We start from the raw sequence: 19872 nt of genomic DNA on the forward strand, positions 1-19872 counted from the left end.
AACGAAATCCGTCCCAAAGAAAAAGAAATGCAAGAAAGCAAAGTGGCTGTCTGATGAGGCTTTACAAGTAGCTCACGAAAGAAGGGAAGCGAAAAGCAAGGGAGAAAGGGGAAGATATACCCAACTGAATGCAGAGTTCCAGAGAATAGCAAGGAGAGACAAGAAGGCCTTCTTAAATGAACAATGCAAAGAAATCGAGGAAAACAACAGAATGGGAAAGACTAGAGATCTCTTCAAGAAAATTGGAGATCTCAAGGGAACGTTTTGTGCAAAGACGGGCATGATAAAGGACAAAGAAGGCAGGGACCTAACAGAAGCAGATGAGATTAAGAAGAGGTGGCAAGAATACACAGAAGAACTATACAGGAAAGATTTGAATGTCCCTGATAGCCATGATAGTGCGGTCACTGAACTTGAGCCGGACATCCTCGAGAGTGAAGTCAAGTGGGCCTTAGGAAGCATTAGTAACAACAAAGCTTGCGGAGATGACAGTATTCCAGCCGAGCTATTTAAAATCCTAAAAGATGATGCTGTTAAAGTGCTGCATTCAATATGCCAACAAATCTGGAACACTCAACAGTGGCCACAAGACTGGAAAAGGTCAGTTTACATTCCAATTCCAAAGAAGGGCAACGCCAAAGAGTGTTCAAACTACCGCACAATTGCGCTCATTTCACATGCCAGCAAGGTGATGCTCAAAATCCTACAAGCTAGGCTTCAGCAGTATGCGAACCGAGAACTACCGGAAGTACAAGCTGGGTTTCGAAGAGGTAGAGGAACTAGAGATCAAATCGCCAACATTTGCTGCATCATGGAGAAAGCAAGAGAATTCCAGAAAAACGTCTATTTCTGCTTCATTGACTACGCTAAAGCCTTTGATTGTGTAGATCACAACAAACTGTGGCAAATTCTTAAAGTGATGGGAGTACCAGACCACCTTACCTGTCTCCTGAGAAACCTGTACGAGGGTCAAGAAGCAACAGTAAGAACCAGAGATGGAACAACCGATTGGTTCCAAATTGGGAAAGGAGTACGACAAGGCTGCATATTGTCACCCTGCTTATTTAACTTATATGCAGAGTACATCATGAGAAATGCTGGGTTGGATGAATCAGAGATCGGAATTAAGATTGCCGGGAGAATTATCAACAACCTCCGATATGCAGACGATACCACCCTAATGGCAGAAAGCGAAGAGGATCTCAAGAGCCTCTTGTTGAGGGTGAAAGAGGAGAGTGCAAAAGCTGGTTTGAAACTCAACATTAAAAAAACGAAGATCATGGCATCTGGCCCTATCACTTCCTGGCATATAGAAGGGGAAGAAATGGAAGCAGTGACAGATTTTACTTTCTTGGGCTCCAAGATCACCGCAGACGGTGACTGTAGCCATGAAATTAAAAGACGCTTGCTCCTTGGGAGGAAAGCTATGGCAAACCTAGACAGCATAGTAAGAAGCAGAGACATCACCTTGCCGACAAAGGTCCGTCTAATCAAAGCTATGGTTTTCCCAGTAGTAATGTATGGCTGTGAGAGCTGGACTATAAGGAAGGCTGAGCGCCGAAGAATTGATGCTTTCGAACTGTGGTGCTGGAGAAGACTCTTACGAGTCCCCTGGACTGCAAGGAGGTCAAATCAGTCCATCCTAAAGGAAATCAACCCTGACTGCTCATTGGAAGGACAGATACTGAAGCTGAAGCTCCAATATTTTGGCCACCTAATGCGAAGAGAAAACTCCCTGGAAAAGACCCTGATGCTGGGAAAGACTGAAGGCAAAAGGAGAAGGGGACGGCAGAGGATGAGATGGCTAGATAGCATCACGGATGCAATGAATATGAACTTGAGCACGCTCCGGGAGAGAGCGCAGGACAGGAAGGCCTGGCGTGCTATGGTCCATGGGGTCACGAAGAGTCGGACACGACTGAACGACTGAACAACAACAAGTCTTAATTTCAGATTAGCATTAACAATTGTCAACCTTCATATTCAGATCCACCACCTTTATGTCCTGGGCCCCCAGCTTAGCTAAGGAAAAAATGCAACATCTCTGCCCAACTCTTTATGAACTGAATATCAGCCAACACCCAGATAATTCAGGACACATGTAAAAGGGATTCAGACAGAGCACTACCAGTTGTGTTAGCTACATAGACAAAAACAGATCCCTGGACTTGCTGTGCTTAGACTCTTACAATGTTTAAAATACTAATAAAATACTGTTGTTGTTGTTGATTTTTATTTATTGTGCATTCATATTATTATCATTATACTACTACTACTGCTACTACTAGTACAGAAGAGGCCCCTCAGCTAAAACACCGGCTCATGCTCTGCTCATTTCATACCTCACCTGTGCCAAACTTCTCCATTCCGGCCTTCCTCTATCACCCGCCCGCCCTCCATCCATCTCGCCCCTCTCCAAACCAGTCCTCTCTCCCATCACTCAGACCAGGTCCTCGCTCGCCTCAGATCCCTTTGCTGGCTTCCTATCACCCCTTCTGAGTCCAGTGCAAGCTGCTGGTCCGCCTTATCTTTGAAAGCTGCTCAAGGCCAGGCCCCAATTTATCTTTAGGCCTTGCTGCTCCTTACATCCCTGTCTGGAGCCCCCGCTCCTCCTCCAGTTCTACCACCCTCTGCTGCCCAAAGGTTCCTACTCCCTTAAACTACCCCGCCCTTTCTCCCTTCTTGCCCTCTCCATGTGGAATTCCCGACCAGTGCCACCTCTCCCCCTTCCTTCAAAGCCAGCCTCTTCTGTGTAGCCTCTGGCTTTTCACTTTAATCCTCCAACTGCAACCAAGCTGTATCTTAGGAACATTGGCAGCTGCCTTACACCAGGTAAGGCTATTTCTCCATCTAGCCTACTACTCTCTACACCAGGGGTGCAGAACCTCAGGCCCAGGGGCCAAATCTGCCCCCTGGGGTTTCCCAGTGGCCCCACCCCTTTCCCCAACTACCAATCGCTGGACAGTTTCCCAGCTTTGGTGCAGTTTTTCCCCATTCTAGGGCCCCTTTGGACTGTGGCCCCACCCACCACTGGAATGCAGCCCCTGAGAGCTTCTCTGAAATGGAATTCGGCCCTCGGGTGAAAGAACACCCCTAGTCTACTCTGACTGGTAGCAACTCTGCAAGGCTTGATAGGTAGCATGTGACGAGCAAGGCCCCTCTCCACAAGACCTTCTGACACCTTCTGCATGCAAAGCAAATGAGTTCTATCCGCTCCCACATTCACTCCCTTCCCTCCCTCTGTTGTTTCTCCCATTGTCTATTTTGGACTGCAAGCTCCTGGGGGCAGGGACCCATCTACTTCTGCCTATGGAAGTCTGTACAATTCTGTCTACCACTGATGGCGCTCTGTAAAATAATAAACTGGATGGGGAGGACAGAACACATTCTTGTCAGATTTGCTTGTATTCCTGCTTTCTAAAATCTGAGGTGCTGGGGAGAAGAGGATGTTCAGTCTGCTTAGAAGCAGCCACAAGCCTGGAAACGGAAGTTCTGAATCCCACACGTGAGAGAAAAAGAGAGCTCTGTAGATGTGCATCGGTGCAGATAAGGCCTTCTGACTGCAAGCGAAGCCTCCAATCTCACCCTCCCGTCCCTTTCTATATTATCCCCACAGCTAAGCTCCGCAGCAAGATACAAGCCCTTCAGCTCGTGAATGAGCGTCTGGCTTAGATTCAGGCCTGGAAACTGTAAATAGCAGCTACGGCTCTAAAACGGAACAGAGGCTAAATGCAACCCTCAAATGCCAGGTGGAACATTGAGTTTAGCAGAGGGGGGACCCAGACAAGGCAACACGCCTCTCCTCAGGCTTTGCTTTTATTTCATCCTTTCATTATCACAGAAACATCACTAGACTTTCCTGCCGTAAAAACAGTTTTCTTCCCCTGGAATCCAGCTTAGACGCTGGGAATGTCCAAGCAGGAGTGAAGAAATACAACAGATGGGGAGGGCTAAGAACATAAGAAGAGTCCTGATGCTGGATCAGACCAAGGACCATCTAGTCCAGCACTCTGTTCACACAGTGGCCAACCAGATGCCCATGGGAAACCCAGAAGTGGGACGTGAGTACAACAGCACACATCCCTGCCCATGTTCCCCAGCAACTGGTGTATACAGGCATACTCCAGCTCTAGACACTTTTGAATGCGACCGATTATCTGGATCCATTTCAGTTGGGGTTCAGGCCAGGTTTTGGCACAGAAACAACCTTGGTCGCCCTGTATGATGACCTATGTTGGAAGACAGACAGTGGGAGTGTAACCCTGTTGATTCTCCTTGATCTCTCAGCAGCTTTCAGCACCATTGACCATGGTATCCTTCTGGGACAATTGTCTTGAGTTGGGAGTGGGAGGCACTGCATTGCAGTCGTTTCGCTCCTATTTGGAGGGCCGGCTCCAGAAGGTGGTGCTTGTGGAACACTGCTTGGCCCAGTAGATTCTCCAGTATGGGGTTCCACAGGAGTCATTTTTGTCCCCCATGCTATTTAACATCTACATGAAACCATTGAGTGAAGTCATCTGGAGTTAGGGAGTGGGTTGCCATCAGAATGCTGATGACAAGCAGCTCTACTTCTCCTTTTATCCTCATCAGGTGAGGCTGTGGATGTGCTAGATCAGTGCCTGGCTGCAACAATAGACTGGATGAGGGGTAATAAACTGAAACTCAATCTAGACAAGATTAAGATGCTGTTAGTGGGTGGTTCTTCTGACCGGATGAAGGGAGATCAACCTGTGAAGGAGCAGGTTTGTAGTTTGAGGGTCCTCCTGGAGCCCTCTTTGTCACTTGAAGCTCAAGTAGTCTCAGTGGCACGGAGTGCCTTCTACCAACGTGGCCCAGCTACACTCCTATCTGAACAGGGATAACCTGGCTTCAGTTGTCTCTGCTCTGGTAACCTCCAAGTTATATTATTGCAATGCACTCAACATGGGGCTGGCTTTGAAGACAGTTCGGAAGCTGCAGCCCATGCAGCAGCCAGACTGATCACAGGGACCAGAAAGTCTGAACATATAAGACCAACTCTGGCCCACTTGCACTGGCTGCCTGTATGCGTCCGAGCCTGCTTCAAGGGGCTAGTTTTAACCTATAAAGCCTTACGTGGCTTGGGGCTGCAATACCTGATGGAGCGCTCCCCCAACATGAACCTACCTGGACACTACACTCTGCATCTAAGGTCCTCCACCGGGTGTCTCTTCCGAGAGAGGCTTGGAAGACGGCAACAAAGGAGGGGGCTTTCTTAGTAGGGGCCTCTCAATTATGGAATAATCTCCGCAATGAGGCTAACCTGGCACCAACATTGTTATCTTCTTGGCAGCTAATATGGGGCAGTATACAAACCTTCTCCTCCAGGAATTTGTCCAATCCCCTTTTAAAGCCATCCAAATTGGTGGCCATCACTACAACTTGTGGAAGTGAACTCCATAGTTTAATTATGTGCTGTGTGAAGAATTCCTTCCATTTATCTGCCCTGAATTTCCTACCAATCAGCTTGATGGGATAACCCCATTGGGTTCTACTATTATGAGAGGGAGAAAAATGTCACCCTATCCACTTTCTCCACACCATGCACAGTTCTGTACACCTCTATCATGTCTCCCCTTACTTGCTTTTTTTCTAAGCTAAACAGTCCCAGATATTGTAACTTTTCCTCATAGGTTCTACACTTTCTGCACTTTTTCCAACTGTACAATATTTCTTTTTTACGTGCAGTGACCAGAAATGTGCACAGTATTCCAGGTGTGGTTGCGCCCGAGATTTGTAAAAGGCCAGTATGATATTGGCAGTTTTATTTTCAATTCCTTTCCTAATTATGCCTAACGTGGAATTTGTCTTTTTCACAGCTGCCACATACTGAGTCGACATTTTCATGAGCTGCCCACCACAGCCCCACATCTCTTTCTTGGCTAGTCACCACTAGCTCAGATCCCATCAGCATCTATGTGAAGTTGGGATGTCTTGCCCCAACATGCATCCCTTTAGACTTGCTTACACTGACCTGCATTTGCCATTTTGATGCCCATTTTCCCAGTTTGGAGAGATCTTTTCGGAGATCTTTGTAATCCCTTTTTGTTTTAACTACCTTAAATAATTTGGGGTTATCAGCAAACTTGGCCACCTCACTGCTCACTGCTAATTCCAGATCATTTATGAACAAGATGAAAAGCATTGGTCCCAATACAGATCCCCCACTGTGGGATCGCATTGCTTACATCTCTCTCAGGGTTAATGTCTCTCAACTCTGCCCTCCACGGTTCTCTGTCCAGCAGCAGGCAAGGCCTGGGGGGAGAGGAGGTGGAGTGGCAGTGGTCTATCAGGATTCGATTCCCCTGACCAGATGGCCTATCCCACAGTTTGCTGGGTTCAAGTGTGTGTATTTGAAGGTGGGTGCCCAGGACAGAATAGGGATCCTGTTGGTGTACCATCCACCCCGCTGCTCTACAGTCTCCCTTCCTGAGCCAGCCGGGGTAGTCTCGGGGTTGGTGTTGGAGACCCCTCAGCTTGTTGTGCTGGTGAGGCTGCCCTGTCGGGAGCGGCTCAGGACTTCATGTCCGCCATGACAACCATGGGTCTTTCCCAAAAGGTATCTGGCCCCAGCCATGCTGCTCGGCACACTCTGGACCTCGTTTTCTGTGCTGGATGGGATGACAGTGATCTGAGAGCGGAGGAACTCTATATTTCCGTTGTCATGAACAGATAACTACCTCGTGGGGTTTAGACTTGCTGGCACTTGGAACCTCTGCAGGGGTGGAGGGCCGATTAAGATGGTCCACCCCAGGAGGCTGATGGATCCAAATGGTTTCCTGATGGCTCTTGGGGATTTTCCTGTGGCCTCAGCAGGTGATTCTGTCGAAGTCCTGGCCAGTCTCTGAAATGGAGAAATGACCAGGGCTGTGGACACAATCGCCCCTGAGCGTCCTCTCTCACAAAATGGAGCCACACCAGCATCCTTGTTTTCTAGGGAGCTGGTGGCGATGAAGCGAATGAGAAGACGACTAGAGCGATGTTGGCAGAAAGCTCAGAGTGAATCCGATCGAACACAGGCTACAGCCTATTTGAAGGCCTACTTTGTGGCAGTACGGGCAGGAAAGAAAATATTATTTTCTGCCACTACTGCATCTGCAAAGAGCTGTCCAGGGGAGCTGTTTGGTCAGGGGTCTTTTATACACTAGCCCATAAGAGAATAATTTAAACCTCTCGACAGCCTGCTGTGAACAATTTGCTCAGCATTTGCAGACAAAGTTGCTCAGATCCACTCTGACTTGGATGTTATAGTTGATACAGACCCAGTGGATGTAACTTTGGCCCCTGCTTGTCCAGTGTGGTTGGCTACTTTTCAATTTGTACAACCTGAGGATGTGGGCAGGATCCTGGAAGAGATGAGAGCCACCATGTCTGTTCTAGATCCTTGCCCTTCCTGGCTCATAAAAGCAGCCAGAGGTGGATTGGCCAAGAGGGTAAGTGAAGTGATTAATGCCTCCCTTGGTCAAGGCAGAGTTCTGGCCTGCCTGAAGGAGGTGGTGGTGAGACCTCTGTTAAAAAAGCCCTCCTTGAACCCCACTATATTGGATAATTATTGGCCAGTCTCCAATATTCCATTTCTGGGCAAGATATTGGAGCGCGTGGTGGCCTCCGAACTCCAGGGAGTCCTGGATGAGACAGATTATCTAGACCATTTCAATCTGGCTTCAGACCCAGTTATGGGACAGAAACAGCTTTGGTCACCTTGGTGGATGACCTACGCTGGGAACTAGACAGGGGAAGTTTGTCCCTGTTGGTTCTGCTGGACCTTTCAGCAGCTTTTGATACCATCGACCATGGTATTCTTCTGGGCCGCCTCGCTGGGATGGGACTTGGAGGCACTGTTTTACAGTGGCTCCATTCCTTCTTGGAGGGGTGGACCCAGAAGGTGGTGCTGGGGGACTTCTGTTCGACTCCCTGGCCATTGGCTTGTGGAGTTCCTCAGGGTTCTGTTTTGTCCTCCATGCTACTTAACATATACATGAAACCATTGGCAGAAGTTTTCTGGAGTTTTGTGGTTCGGTGTCACCAGTATGCTGATGACACCCAACTCTACTTTTCCTTTCCATCTAATTCCATGGAAGCTGTTGGGGTGCTGAACCGGTGTTTGTTAGCAGTAATAGACTGGATGAGGGCAAACAAACTGAAGCTTAATCCAGACAAGACTGCTCTTGGTCAGTCAAAAGGTAGATCAGGGAATAGTGATTCAGCCTGTGCTGGATGAGGTTAGGCTCCCCCTGAAGACACAGGTTCGCAGCTTGAGTGTACTTCTGGATTCAGCCGTGAGCCTGGATGCCCTGGTTTCAGTGGTGGCCAGGAATGCGTTTGCACAGTTAAAGCGAGTGCGCCAGCTGCGCCCATTCCTTGAGATGTCTGACTTAGCCACAGTAACACATGCCTTAGTTGCATCCTGTTTGGATTACTGTAACGCGCTCTGTGTGGGGCTGCCTCTGAAGAGTGTTCAGAAACTGCAACTGCTTCAAAGAGCTGCTGCTGACTGAGGCTGGCTACAGGGAGCATACAACTCCCCAGCTAAAACAGCTTCACTGGCTCCCAGTCTGTTTCCAGGCACAATTCAAAGTGCTGGTCATCTCCTATAAAGCCCTATATGGCTCGGGTCCAAGTTATCTGAACAACCGTATTCTCCCCTATGAGCCTGCTCGTGGCCTGAGATCTTCAGAGGAGGCCCTTCTCATGGTCCCGCCATCATCACAAGCTTGCCTGGTGGGAACGTGGGAGAGGGCTTCTCGGTGGCTGCCCCAAGGCTCTGGAATTCCCTTCCCAGGGAGGCAAAAGTGGCACTCTCCTTCGTATGTTCCTGTAGGCAGGCAATAACTTTTTTATTCCAGCAGGCCTTTGGGATAGATAATCTGGACCTGTGAGAATATGATGAATTGGTATTATTGTTTATATTGTTGTTTTTTAAATTCTGATATTTTATACAATTTTAATATTATTGATGATTTAGTTTTGTTTCTAACTTTTGTATATTTCTATTTATATATTTTAACTTTACAATATTTTAAAGTTGTAAGGCAGCCTTGAGTCCCAGTATCAGGAGAAAAGGCAGGATATAAATAAACAATACATCCCTCCATTGTGAGAATTTACCATTTATTCCTGTTCTCTGCTTTCAGTTCTTTATCCATTTGCTGATCCATAACAGGAGCTCTCCTCTTACTCCATGACTGTTAAGTTTGCTCAGGAGTCTTTGGTGAGGGACTTTATCAAAAGCCTTTTGGAAGTCCAAGTAAACAATGTCTACCAGATCACCCCTGTCCACATGTTTATCGACATTTTCAAAGAACTCTAAAAGGTTAGTGAGACAGGACTTATCTTGCAGAAGCCATGTTCATTCTTTTTCAGTAGGGCTTGTCCTTCTATATGCCTACTAATTTTATCTTTAATAATGCTTTCAACCAATTAACCGGAATAGACATTAAGTTAACTAGCCTGTAATTTTGCAGATCCCTTTTAAAAAATTGGTGTTACATTAACCATTCTCCAGTGATAGAATCATAGAATAGTAGGGTTGGAAGGGGCCTATAAGACCATCGAGTCCACCCCCTGCTCAATGCAGGAAGCTAAGTCAAGGCATTCCTGACAGATGGCTGTCCAGCTTCATCCTGAATGCCTCCAGTGTGGGAGAGCCCACTACCTCCCATAAAAAATGTTACATATTTTTGTTAGAAGAGCAGCAATTTCATATTTGAGTTAAGAACTCTAGGATGGATACCATCTGGGCCTGGTGATTTATTAACTTTCAATTTGTCAATATGATTGAGAACTTCATCTTTTGTCACCATTATTCATTTTAGTTCCTCAGACTCCCTTCCAGAAAACATCCATTCCAGCACAGGTATCTGTCCTACATCTTCTGCAGTGAGGACAAATGAAAATAATTTTTTCAGTTTGCTCGCAGTCTCATCTTCCTTTAACTCGGTTGTCATCCAATAGGCCAACTGTCTCCCTAGTTGGTTGCCTGTTCTGATATATTTAAAGAATTCTTTATTGTTGACCTTGATGTTTTTGCAATATCCTCCTCAAAATGTCTGTTTGCATCTTCTTTGTGCAAGTTTGTGCTCCTTTTTGTTCTCCTCATTTGGGTAAGACTTTCATTTTCTGAAGGAAGCCGTCTTTTCTCTAATAGCTTCCTTGACTTCTTGTTAACCATGCTGGTGGCCTCTTCGACTTGGTGCCACCTTTCTTAACCTGTGGTATTCTAGCTGAGCTTCTATTATTGTGGTTTTGAGTAACCTCCAAGCATTCTGAAGGGATTTATCCCTCTTGAATCCCCCTTTCAACTTCCTTTTTTCAGTTTCCTCATTTTAGAGAAGTTTCCTTTTCTGACGTCAAAGTGACTGTGTTGGATTTCCTTGGCAATTTCCCCCCAGTATATTAAATCTGATAGCACTGTGGTAGACTGACCATATTTCCTTGAGACAAAAACGGGATATTGGAATGACAAAAACGGGACGGGGTTATGTAATATTCTGTATTCATGAAAAAGTAAGACGATAACAAAAGTTTTATTACAGAAAGGCTCTCTATGGGCAGAATGATGGTAGAAATAACAGTAAGACTCACCCTCCTGGCTCCCACACTCTGAATGGGGCTTAGCGACCGCCTCTTGAATTCCCCGCCACTGCAGACAAGCAAAGGGGCGGCGTCTGATCGTCGCTAGCACAAGAAGCCTAGCCCTGACTGGATAAAGTAAATGGAACTTCCTCTTTCATCACACTAGTAGTTTTACTGCACACATTGATTAGCATAGAGCCTTATGATAAACGCGTTCAGTTTTTTACAAAAAATTAAAAACGGGACAAAATTGACATTTATATTAAAACAACGGGACGGTCGGGAAATATGAAAAAAACGGTACTGTCCCATTTAAAACGGTACGTATGGTCAGCCTGCACTGTGGTCACTATTTCGAATTGCTTTGACAACACTCACACCTTGTACTAGGTCCTGGGTGGCCTCATTTAGGATTAATCTAAGGTCGACTCCCTTCTGGTCGGTTCCATGGTCTGCCTGTTTCTGGCTCAGGGAGAAACTGACCACTATATCCAGGGGGGTAGGAAGGGTGAGAATTGCTCAAGTCAGAGACTGCACCACTTGCAAAGCCTTAGAGGGTGGAGCCATATTGTGCATGCACTATCTTTTCCTCTCTGCCACGTCATGTTTGCTCACGCATCCCCATGAACACAGAGGACAGTTGTTTTCAAATGAGGAGCCCTGGGAATCCTGGCTCTTCAGTGATAGGACTGTTAATGGAAGACAAGGTGCCTAGAAAGCAGCTAGGCCCAGCTCTACTGCAGTGTGCAGATGCAGAGGTGTGGTCTAAGGGACAGTCCCATGTTATTGGCATTGGTAGGACAACTCCCCCTGGCCCCATTATGTGGGGGATTTCCTCCTCATGCAAATAGCTGCTTTGGAGGAGCAATTTTCTTCAGGATCGCAGGAGAGAAGGAAAGGGTTAAACTCCCCCTCCCCACCCGCTACTATTTATGTGTTTAAAAATGTGCATGTTAAAGCACAAAGACACCTGATATAATTTATTTGAAGTATTTTTTTATCTGCCTCCTCAGCCAAAAAGGCTCCCTGAGCAGCTTACATGCAGTCATTAAAACAAGGAAATCCCTGCCTGCAGGCTTACAATGTAAAAAGACAAGACACACAAGGAAAGAGAGATGGGTAAGGAAAAGAAAAAATTAAGTAGCCTTTCAGCAAGGCTGGTAGAATGGCCCCACTTCCCCCTCATCTCCCTCTGTACTGCCTTTAATGTCACATCTACTTTGGTCCCTACGTGGCTTGTCCCAGGCCTCTCACCAAGTGCTGAGGGTTTCTCGGCTCAAGTTCTTTTACAACTCCATCAGCTCTGCAAGCCTGAGAGTTGGGCTGCAGCCTAGCAAGGCCCTCTGGCATGCTTTTAAGGATGATTTGCTGCAAATGTTTACAACAGTACTCTTATACCCAAGCAGGCCCCATTCATCTCCAACTGCTGTGAATGGTGCACTACTTCACTATGCAGCACAGGCAAAACCTTGGAGGGAGAGTTAAAGGTTTAACAATACAGAAAGACGTCAAAGGAGCATGGCGAAAGGCTTTTAAAAACAGTTATTACGTGCTGCGGCAGGGAACTTTGGCCTGCCCGCAGCCACATGAACAGAAGCCTGAAGCATCAGGAGCTGCACCTTGGAGGACAACATCACCTGGCACTGCAGAGAGGGAGCGCTCCAACAGTCTTTTAAAAAATATCCCCCAAAGATGTTGGTTAGCAGGTTGGCTGCTGCGGAAGGAACAATTTTAACCTGACAAAGTTGTTTGATCGTATGGAAAGACCGAAGGGAAAAAAACCTCTATGGGGAATAGCAAACTCATTAGCCATCAAATTAACTTCAGGAGGAATCACTGCCTTATGAAGACCAGAAGCTGCCTCATACAGAGTTAGGCCCATGGATGGGCAGAACATTGATCTCCAGAGGTTTTGGACTTCAACTCCCAGCATTCCTGGCAATTGGCCATGCTGGCAGGGGCTTCTGGGAGCTGAAGCCCCAAACATCTGGAGATCTACCTTCTGCCCACCCCTGAGTTAGGTTGCTGGTCCATCTAACATAGTACTGTCTCCTGTGACTAGCAGTAGTGCTCCTGGGTTTCAAGGCTGCCTGAAGTTGCCCACCCCTGTTCTAGCTGGTCATTATAAGACCTTGGTAATGTCATGAACTGGTGCCTGAATTTGCTTGCTTTTCTCCACCCTCCTCATCCAGTTTTTCTTTTGTGCCAATTGTTAAGTATGACAGGAGGGATTGTTTCTGTTCTGTCTCTTTCTGTTGATCTTATGCAAGCCATTCTGGGAGCCTTTTCAGCTTTAAATATTTCTTTATTTAAACCACCCAAGAACTGAACTTCTCTGGGTGACATACTAATTAAAAACATAAAATACAAAGTAACAATAAAATGATAATAAAACAAGTCAGATAAAAACAAACACAGCACATGATAAAACTCAAAAAATAAAAGCAGGAACAGAGATAAAACAGTACAAAGATCTAAAAGCACTAAAAAAAACCTTCCTAAAATGGCCAGGAAAATTTTAAAAAGGTTTTCACCTGGTGACAGAAACACTGCAACATAGGTGCCAGGGCAGCCTCTCTGGGGAGAGCATTCCACAGACATGGTGCCACCACTGAAAAGGCCCCCTCCTTAACAGCCACCCATCTTACCTCATTTGGCAGGGGCACCTGGAGAACAGCCTCAGGTAAGAACCTTAAGATCCGGGTAGGGAAATATGGGCAAAGATGCTCCTTCAGGCAACCTGGCCATTTAGGGCTCTAACAGGTTAAAACCAGCACTCTGAATTGGGCCCGGAAACAGACTGGCAGCCAGTGCAGATGGAAGAGTACTGGCATAATGAGATCATATCAGCCAGTCCCCATTAACAATCTAGCCACCCAGTTCTGGACTGGCTGAAGTTTCCAAACCATTGTCAAAGACAGCCCCACATATAACACAGTGCAATAATCCAAATGGGAGGTAACCAGATCCACTTAACACGTTGAAGACAAATGTACAGTTCCCTGCTACACCGATCAGTCCTGGACTGGGCATGGTGGGAGACAATGGGCCAACTGCAACTCCCCATACAGTGGAAGAGAAAAACAATGACACCTCCCCCCATCTTCAGGGGAACATCGTAGGTACATGAAGCATACAGGTGCAGACAGCGTGTATGTTTAAGTTCTAAAATTAGATCTGCCAGGACTTATGCCTGCCTGAAATTCATGTTCTCCATTCACAAATCCAAGATGTGTGTAATTTGGCTGGGGTTGCTCAAGGGGGGGACAGAAGCACCCCGAGGTACTCTTGTTCTTTCAGCTGCATCAGACTCCAGAGTACCAACTCAAATGAAGCTGCACTTATGTAGTGGAAAATGAACGGAAGTTGTTGACTATTCTCTGAATAAGCACTGGAAGACTTCTGAGCACCTGATCTCTTTAACCTTTTTTCATAGGAATACAAGGGACTGCAACTAGAAAGCCTTGTTGTTTCAGAAAAAAAAACCCAATCTGATTGCAATAGAAAGCCAGAGTGAGAAAGCAAACAGATAGAGGGGGGAGCAGCAGGTACAGAAATCAGGTTTAGCTTCCTGCTCAGGCAAGGCCCCTTCAAATGGCCTTAGCCAAGACCCTACCTCTCAGCCTAAACAACTCGCAAGGAGTGGCACAATGCACAGAATGCTGGAACTCGGAAGGGAAAGGTAACTTCAAATCACCTTTCAGCCTTGAATCTTGCTGTGAGACTTTTGCTGTGAGACTTTTGGCTAGTCACTGCTAGGAATGTACGGATAATGTAAAATGCCTTCTGTCTGCATTTCACGGATTTTCAGGTGTCTTTCATTCCACTGTCTGCTCATTGGTGGAAATGGATTTTTTGTTTTTTTCACACATGAAAATGTGCAAATCCCCCAAAATGCATAAATCCCCGCAAAATGTGCATTTTCACACTTTGGCCTATGGGGAAAATGTGCATTTTTGGCTATTTTTCTATTACCAAATTTGTGCTAAATTCAGGAAAGTTTTAAAAAGGTCTGCAAGTCCACAAAATCTGCCTGACCGGGGAAAAAATGGTCCACTGCGGATCCACGGGTCGGAGTCATAAAAATCCAAACTCATGTGATTCCACTGTGGATTTCTCTGACATCCCTAATCCCTGCCTGTCATCAACCTGGCCTACTTCACAAGGTTGTTGTGGGGATAAAATGGGGGTAAAGGGAAAACAGCCTGGAGCTCTTTGGAATAAGTGTGCGATGAGCAGGTTGTTATGGGCACAAATCCATCACAAGCACATATATGAGGTAGAGGAGTGCTTACCTGGTTCTAGCTTGATAATTTTCACTGCAGCCAGCTCTCCAGTGTGCACATTTCTGGCCTAAAGAAACAAAATGACAATAGACTTAAGCTAAATGCATGCAAACATAGAGCAGTGTGCTAAACAACGGGTCTTGCAAGCATCATGTATCGGAATGCACAGCATTTGGAGGGATTGTCATTCTGAAGCAGTCCTACAGAAGAGCAATGCAGAAACTGTAATCTGTAGGCCACCAGCAATCTGAAGCAGATTTCGAGACAGTCTCTGGGATCACAATGAAAGCAGTGGGAAACATATATGTATAGTTACTTACTCATTCATTCATCCATTCATTCATTCATTTATTTATTTCATTTCTATACCACCCAATAGCCGAAGCTCTCTGGGCGGTTCACAAAAATTAACTGCAAAAGCCTTTTCCACCACAAACAATAATGAATGTAAAATTAAAAAACAATTCCTTCTGCATACTGACGGAGCTGTACCAGAAATGCTGGCCTCAGAGAAAGGCAAAGCACTACTAGGCTTCAGGTAAGCATTAGTGGGTATCCACACATCCCCTGTCACTGAAACTGTTGGCAGTCAAGTCACAACTACTCAGAACAGAGCCTTAGAGTATGGTGTCCATGCAGGAGGCTGCTCAAATAGCTTCCATGTGGTGGATGGTCTGTGCAGTGGCTGCAATATGCATGTACATTACACTCTCACCACACAGACCACCAGCTATTTGTGGAGAGTCCCCATACGACAGGTGTTGGTGTCCGTACTGTACGAAAATATGGTTTCCCACAAAACAAGCAAGCGACAGAAGAAATAAGACAGTCTTTCCTGTAGTGACGTCCTGTCAGTGGAACTCCCTGCTGCTGGAGATCCTGTCATCTCCCACTTTGCAGGTCTTCCACAATTGCTTGAAACCATTCTTGTTCCAGCAAGCTTTTTGGAGTTTTGACCTTTCTGCTGCAAAGATGTCTTTTGGACCGATGTCAGCTTTTTAATTCAGTCTGGCTCTCTGTTGGTTATTCATTTGTGGCTGAGTTTATCTGCTGCTCAGATTTTTCTGTTTTTAACAGGATTGCTCATGTTTTATTGTTCACTGATTGTTTTAAATGGCCGCTTTGGACACCTCCATAAAGAAAGAAAGCAAAGCTAGCTGTCTGCAATACCTCTGCTGTGAACTGATATTCTTAATATATTTATGGCAAATATTAAAAACTGCTGCTACAGACTTTTTCTGTTTACAGAGCACTTTAGAATTCCTTCTCTCGTTTACTTCATAACTAACCTTGGGCTGGTGAAGACACAACAGGGCAATGTTTTAACTGCAGTTACGAGATGGAGAGTAGGCCGCAGGTTCACACTCCCTTCCCGTGGCCCCTGCCGTTTCTGGTGTGAATCCCCCCCCCCCCCCGCCGCGTGCTAGTCTTAACCAGAGTTGGGCATTACATCAGCATCAGCGGTGATGGTGGTCAAGGCTAGGTAGGTGTCCTGTTAACCAGAGCTTGCTAACCAGATACAAATTTATGATGCAACCACACTTAGAAGACTGTGTTCAGTTCTTGCCACTGCACCTCAAAAAGGAGATTGTAGAGTTGGAAAAGGTGCAGAAAAGGGCAACTAAAGCACCGCCCGCAGGAGGAGAGATGGTGATGTGTGGGACTGTTTTAACTTAGAAAAAAGGCAAGTAAGGGGAGACATAATACAGGTATAGAAAATTATGCATGGCATGGAGAAAGAGGAAAGGGAGACATTTTTCTCCCTCTCATAACACTAGAACCCAGTGAGGTCATCCCACAAAGCTGATTGGGAGGCGATTCGGGACAGATAAAAGGGAAGGACTCCTTCACACAGCGCAAAGTAAAACTACAGAATTGGCTACCACAAGATGTAATAATGACCAACAATCTGAATGGCTTTAAAAGTGGATTAGACAAACTCATGGAGAATAAGGCTATCAATGGCTTCTAGTCAGGATGGTTATACACTAGCTCAGTATCAGAGGCAGTGAGCCTATGTGCACCAGTTGCTGGGGAACATGAGCGTGAGGGTTCTGTTGCGCTCATGTCCCACCTGTGGGCTTCCTGCAGGCAGCTGGTTCTCAAATCCCTGTGTTTAAAATAATGCACCACACAACGGAGGCATAGTTCCCATGAGGGGCACATGGCTCAACATGCAGAGCAATACCTGAACATTTAAAACAAAGTCAGAGTCAGCTCTTTCACTGTGCAGAGTTTTGAAGATAGAGCACTGATGGGGGCTTTATTTTCAGCATGCAAATGGTTCTGTTCAAAATAATTCCCCCATTTGAATTGATATTGTAAACACTTCCAAAACTGCATACCCTGGTGGGTTTATCACCACTCTCACTGCAATGTTACTGTTGAAAAATCACTGCAGAAGAAGCTTTTCCCACCTTCTGGCTCTTCTGCCCTTTTCCACATTTCAGCCTGGCCTTCTGGGTACCCCCACCCCACCCCAATCCTACGTGCCTGCCTGACAGCTCAACAGGGTGAAAGGACCACTAGGGTCACCCTAAAATCCAGGAAGACAGCTGCTTCCTTCCCTGCCTGCAGGAAGCACATAACAGCTGTGCCAAAGCAGGGTACATTCAGTCCTCTGCAAGTGATAAAGCAGATTTCTTTTTTTTCTCTTTTTTAAAATAAAAACATAACCATAAAAAAATTCTAAAAAAAGAGAAAGGGATTGCAAGGAAGCTGATCTAGAGCGATGGATAATTTGTAGAGCTGCAAGCTTTGGCTGATAGAATAAGCCATTGGCTTTCAAATAACCTACCTCCAAGGAGCTATTTCCCCATTGACTCATCTGCCTCTAATGTCTGGTGCAGAATACAAAACATATTGTAGAGGGTTCCCAGTGAGTGAATGATTTATTAGTACAGTCTACGACCAGCTCATCTGTATAAACCATCTAAAAATGTCACAATAAACTAAAATATTCCCAAACAATAAATAAATGAACAATATAAACAATAAATGAACAATGAAAAATTATTTAAAATTACCTATTACAGATTAAAATTAATATTATAAGGATTTTAAAGCATTATATACAATATCCCCACGAATCTTACAGGCAGCTGAAAAAAACCTTGCACAGGAATCTGTTAACTGCACCTAAAGAGAGCCAGTGTAGTGTAGTGGTGAGAGTGACGGACTGGGAGCCGGGAGATCCGGGTTCTAGTCCCCACTTGGCCATGGAAGCTCACTGGGTGACTTTGGGCCAGTCACAGACTCTCAGCCCTACCTACCTCACAGGGTTGTTGTTGTGAGGATACAACGGTGAGGAGGAGGATAATGTAAGCCGCCTTGAGTTCCTTGCGAGAGGGAGAAAGGTGGGGTATAAATGCAATAAATAAATAAATAAATAAAAGAAGCTGCCTGGCAACCTCAACATCAGATCTGCCCGGAAACGTTCTAAGCAGAGGAGAAATAAACTTTACATGAATTCCTTGATAAAACCAACAAGAAAAGATAACATGTTTGGTTGTTTCAACCACTCCACCACCTCAAGGGCAAATCCTCTCTGCCATTGGAGTCTTACTATATCTCCCTTCCAGCACCGCTGAGGGGAGTACTCACCATCTGGCTAAAGAGAAAGCCCTGCGAAGAGTAGGAGACTCCAAGAACAATACATAGGCTGCCATTTTTACAGTGTATCTGATATCCTCCAGTGCCAGAAAATCTGGTATTCTGCTAATATCACACTGCCGTTCAATATCTAACTCTCTCTGTTTGGTAGTTACCATCGCCCTATCCAATCCCATTGTTAGGAGAGACTGTGGAGAGAATCCCAACAATGTAATCTTTTGCTGGACTGCAGTTAGCCAAGAAGAACGAAAGCTGTCCCGAAGAATTAAAGATGTTAATCCTTGCGGGCAATAATTTAATCTCAGCCAAAAGTTAATAGAGGCAAGGCTTACCCTAGCCTCTATTTTAATCAGGCCTGATTCTAAACGCATACTAGCATTAGAAACACAACTGGGCATACGGAAAATTGCCCTTATAAATTTGGATTGAACACTTTCTAATGGGCCAAAACAAGAGGATGTTGGGCCAAGAGTTGTCTCATAAAGAAGCTGAGCTAGTGTTTTGGCCTGATATAATTTAAGGGCAGCAGCTATATACTGCCCTCCATCAGTGTGAAAAATTTTTAATATAGCCTAAGCAGATCTTTGGCCAATCCTGGCCACATACTCATGATAAACATTAGTTGCCCCTGAAGACTGTAACATCACCCCCAGATACTTAAAGTGCGTCACCTGCTCTACTCTATGTCCATTAATATTCCATATCCTAATTTTAGGACGCTTCCCAAAATACATAGTCTCTGTTTTTTGGTACTTAATCTCCAACTGACTCATATTACAATAGAGACTAAATGCCCATAGGGCTCTTCTGAGACCCACAGGAGTTCTGGAGAGTAATGCCGTCTCATCGGCATATAAGAGTGCAGGAATCTTTCTATCGGCTAAGGGGGGGGGGGGAATATATCAGGGTATTCAGACAACTGATCACATCATTAATATAAAAAGTGAATAATAAGGGTGCCAAAGCACATCCTTGTTTCACTCCTTTTGATGTTATAATGGAGTCGGTGAGATGTCCAATCCTATTGCATCTGACTTTCAATGATGTATTAGAATATAGGGCTTGCATTAAATATAAAAGCCTTCAATCGATGGATGTGGCCTTAAGTTTCTCCCATAGTCTTTCTCTAGATATAGAGTCAAATGCAGTCTTTAGATCGATGAATGCTGCATATATTGAAACCGTGGTTTTAGCCGCATACTCCTCTATTAAATGTTGCAGAATTAAGCTGTGACCCAGAATTGATCTACCCTCCCTAAATCCAACCTGCTCCTCAGCCAGTGGATTTTCCTGTTCAATCCATAATTTAATTTATCTAACAAGTGGCTTGCATAAAGTTTGCCAATTACACTGAGCAGGCTAATTGGTCTGTAATTGGCTG

At 45.4% G+C, this 19872-nt stretch overlaps 1 protein-coding gene across 7 annotated transcripts in view; it reads right to left on the bottom strand.

Moving 5' to 3' along the window:
• The window catches only part of MAP4K5 (mitogen-activated protein kinase kinase kinase kinase 5), a 111536-nt gene that overhangs the window by 57184 nt on the left and 34480 nt on the right, over positions 1–19872 (bottom strand). For 6 of the 7 annotated variants that reach the window (XM_084834331.1, XM_084834341.1, XM_084834371.1 and 3 more), the window contains exon 3: positions 14889–14946. In XM_084834331.1, the coding sequence (XP_084690457.1) occupies positions 14889–14946 (58 nt within the window). Of the gene's footprint in view, positions 1–10602; positions 10658–14888; positions 14947–19872 lie in introns of those variants that run through there. The other variant, XM_084834351.1, reaches the window with a different exon arrangement.

Source organism: Heloderma suspectum, chromosome 1, assembly GCF_057233095.1.
Source record: "Heloderma suspectum isolate Gila_16-S chromosome 1, 16-S_ref, whole genome shotgun sequence".
NCBI lineage: Eukaryota > Metazoa > Chordata > Lepidosauria > Squamata > Helodermatidae > Heloderma > Heloderma suspectum.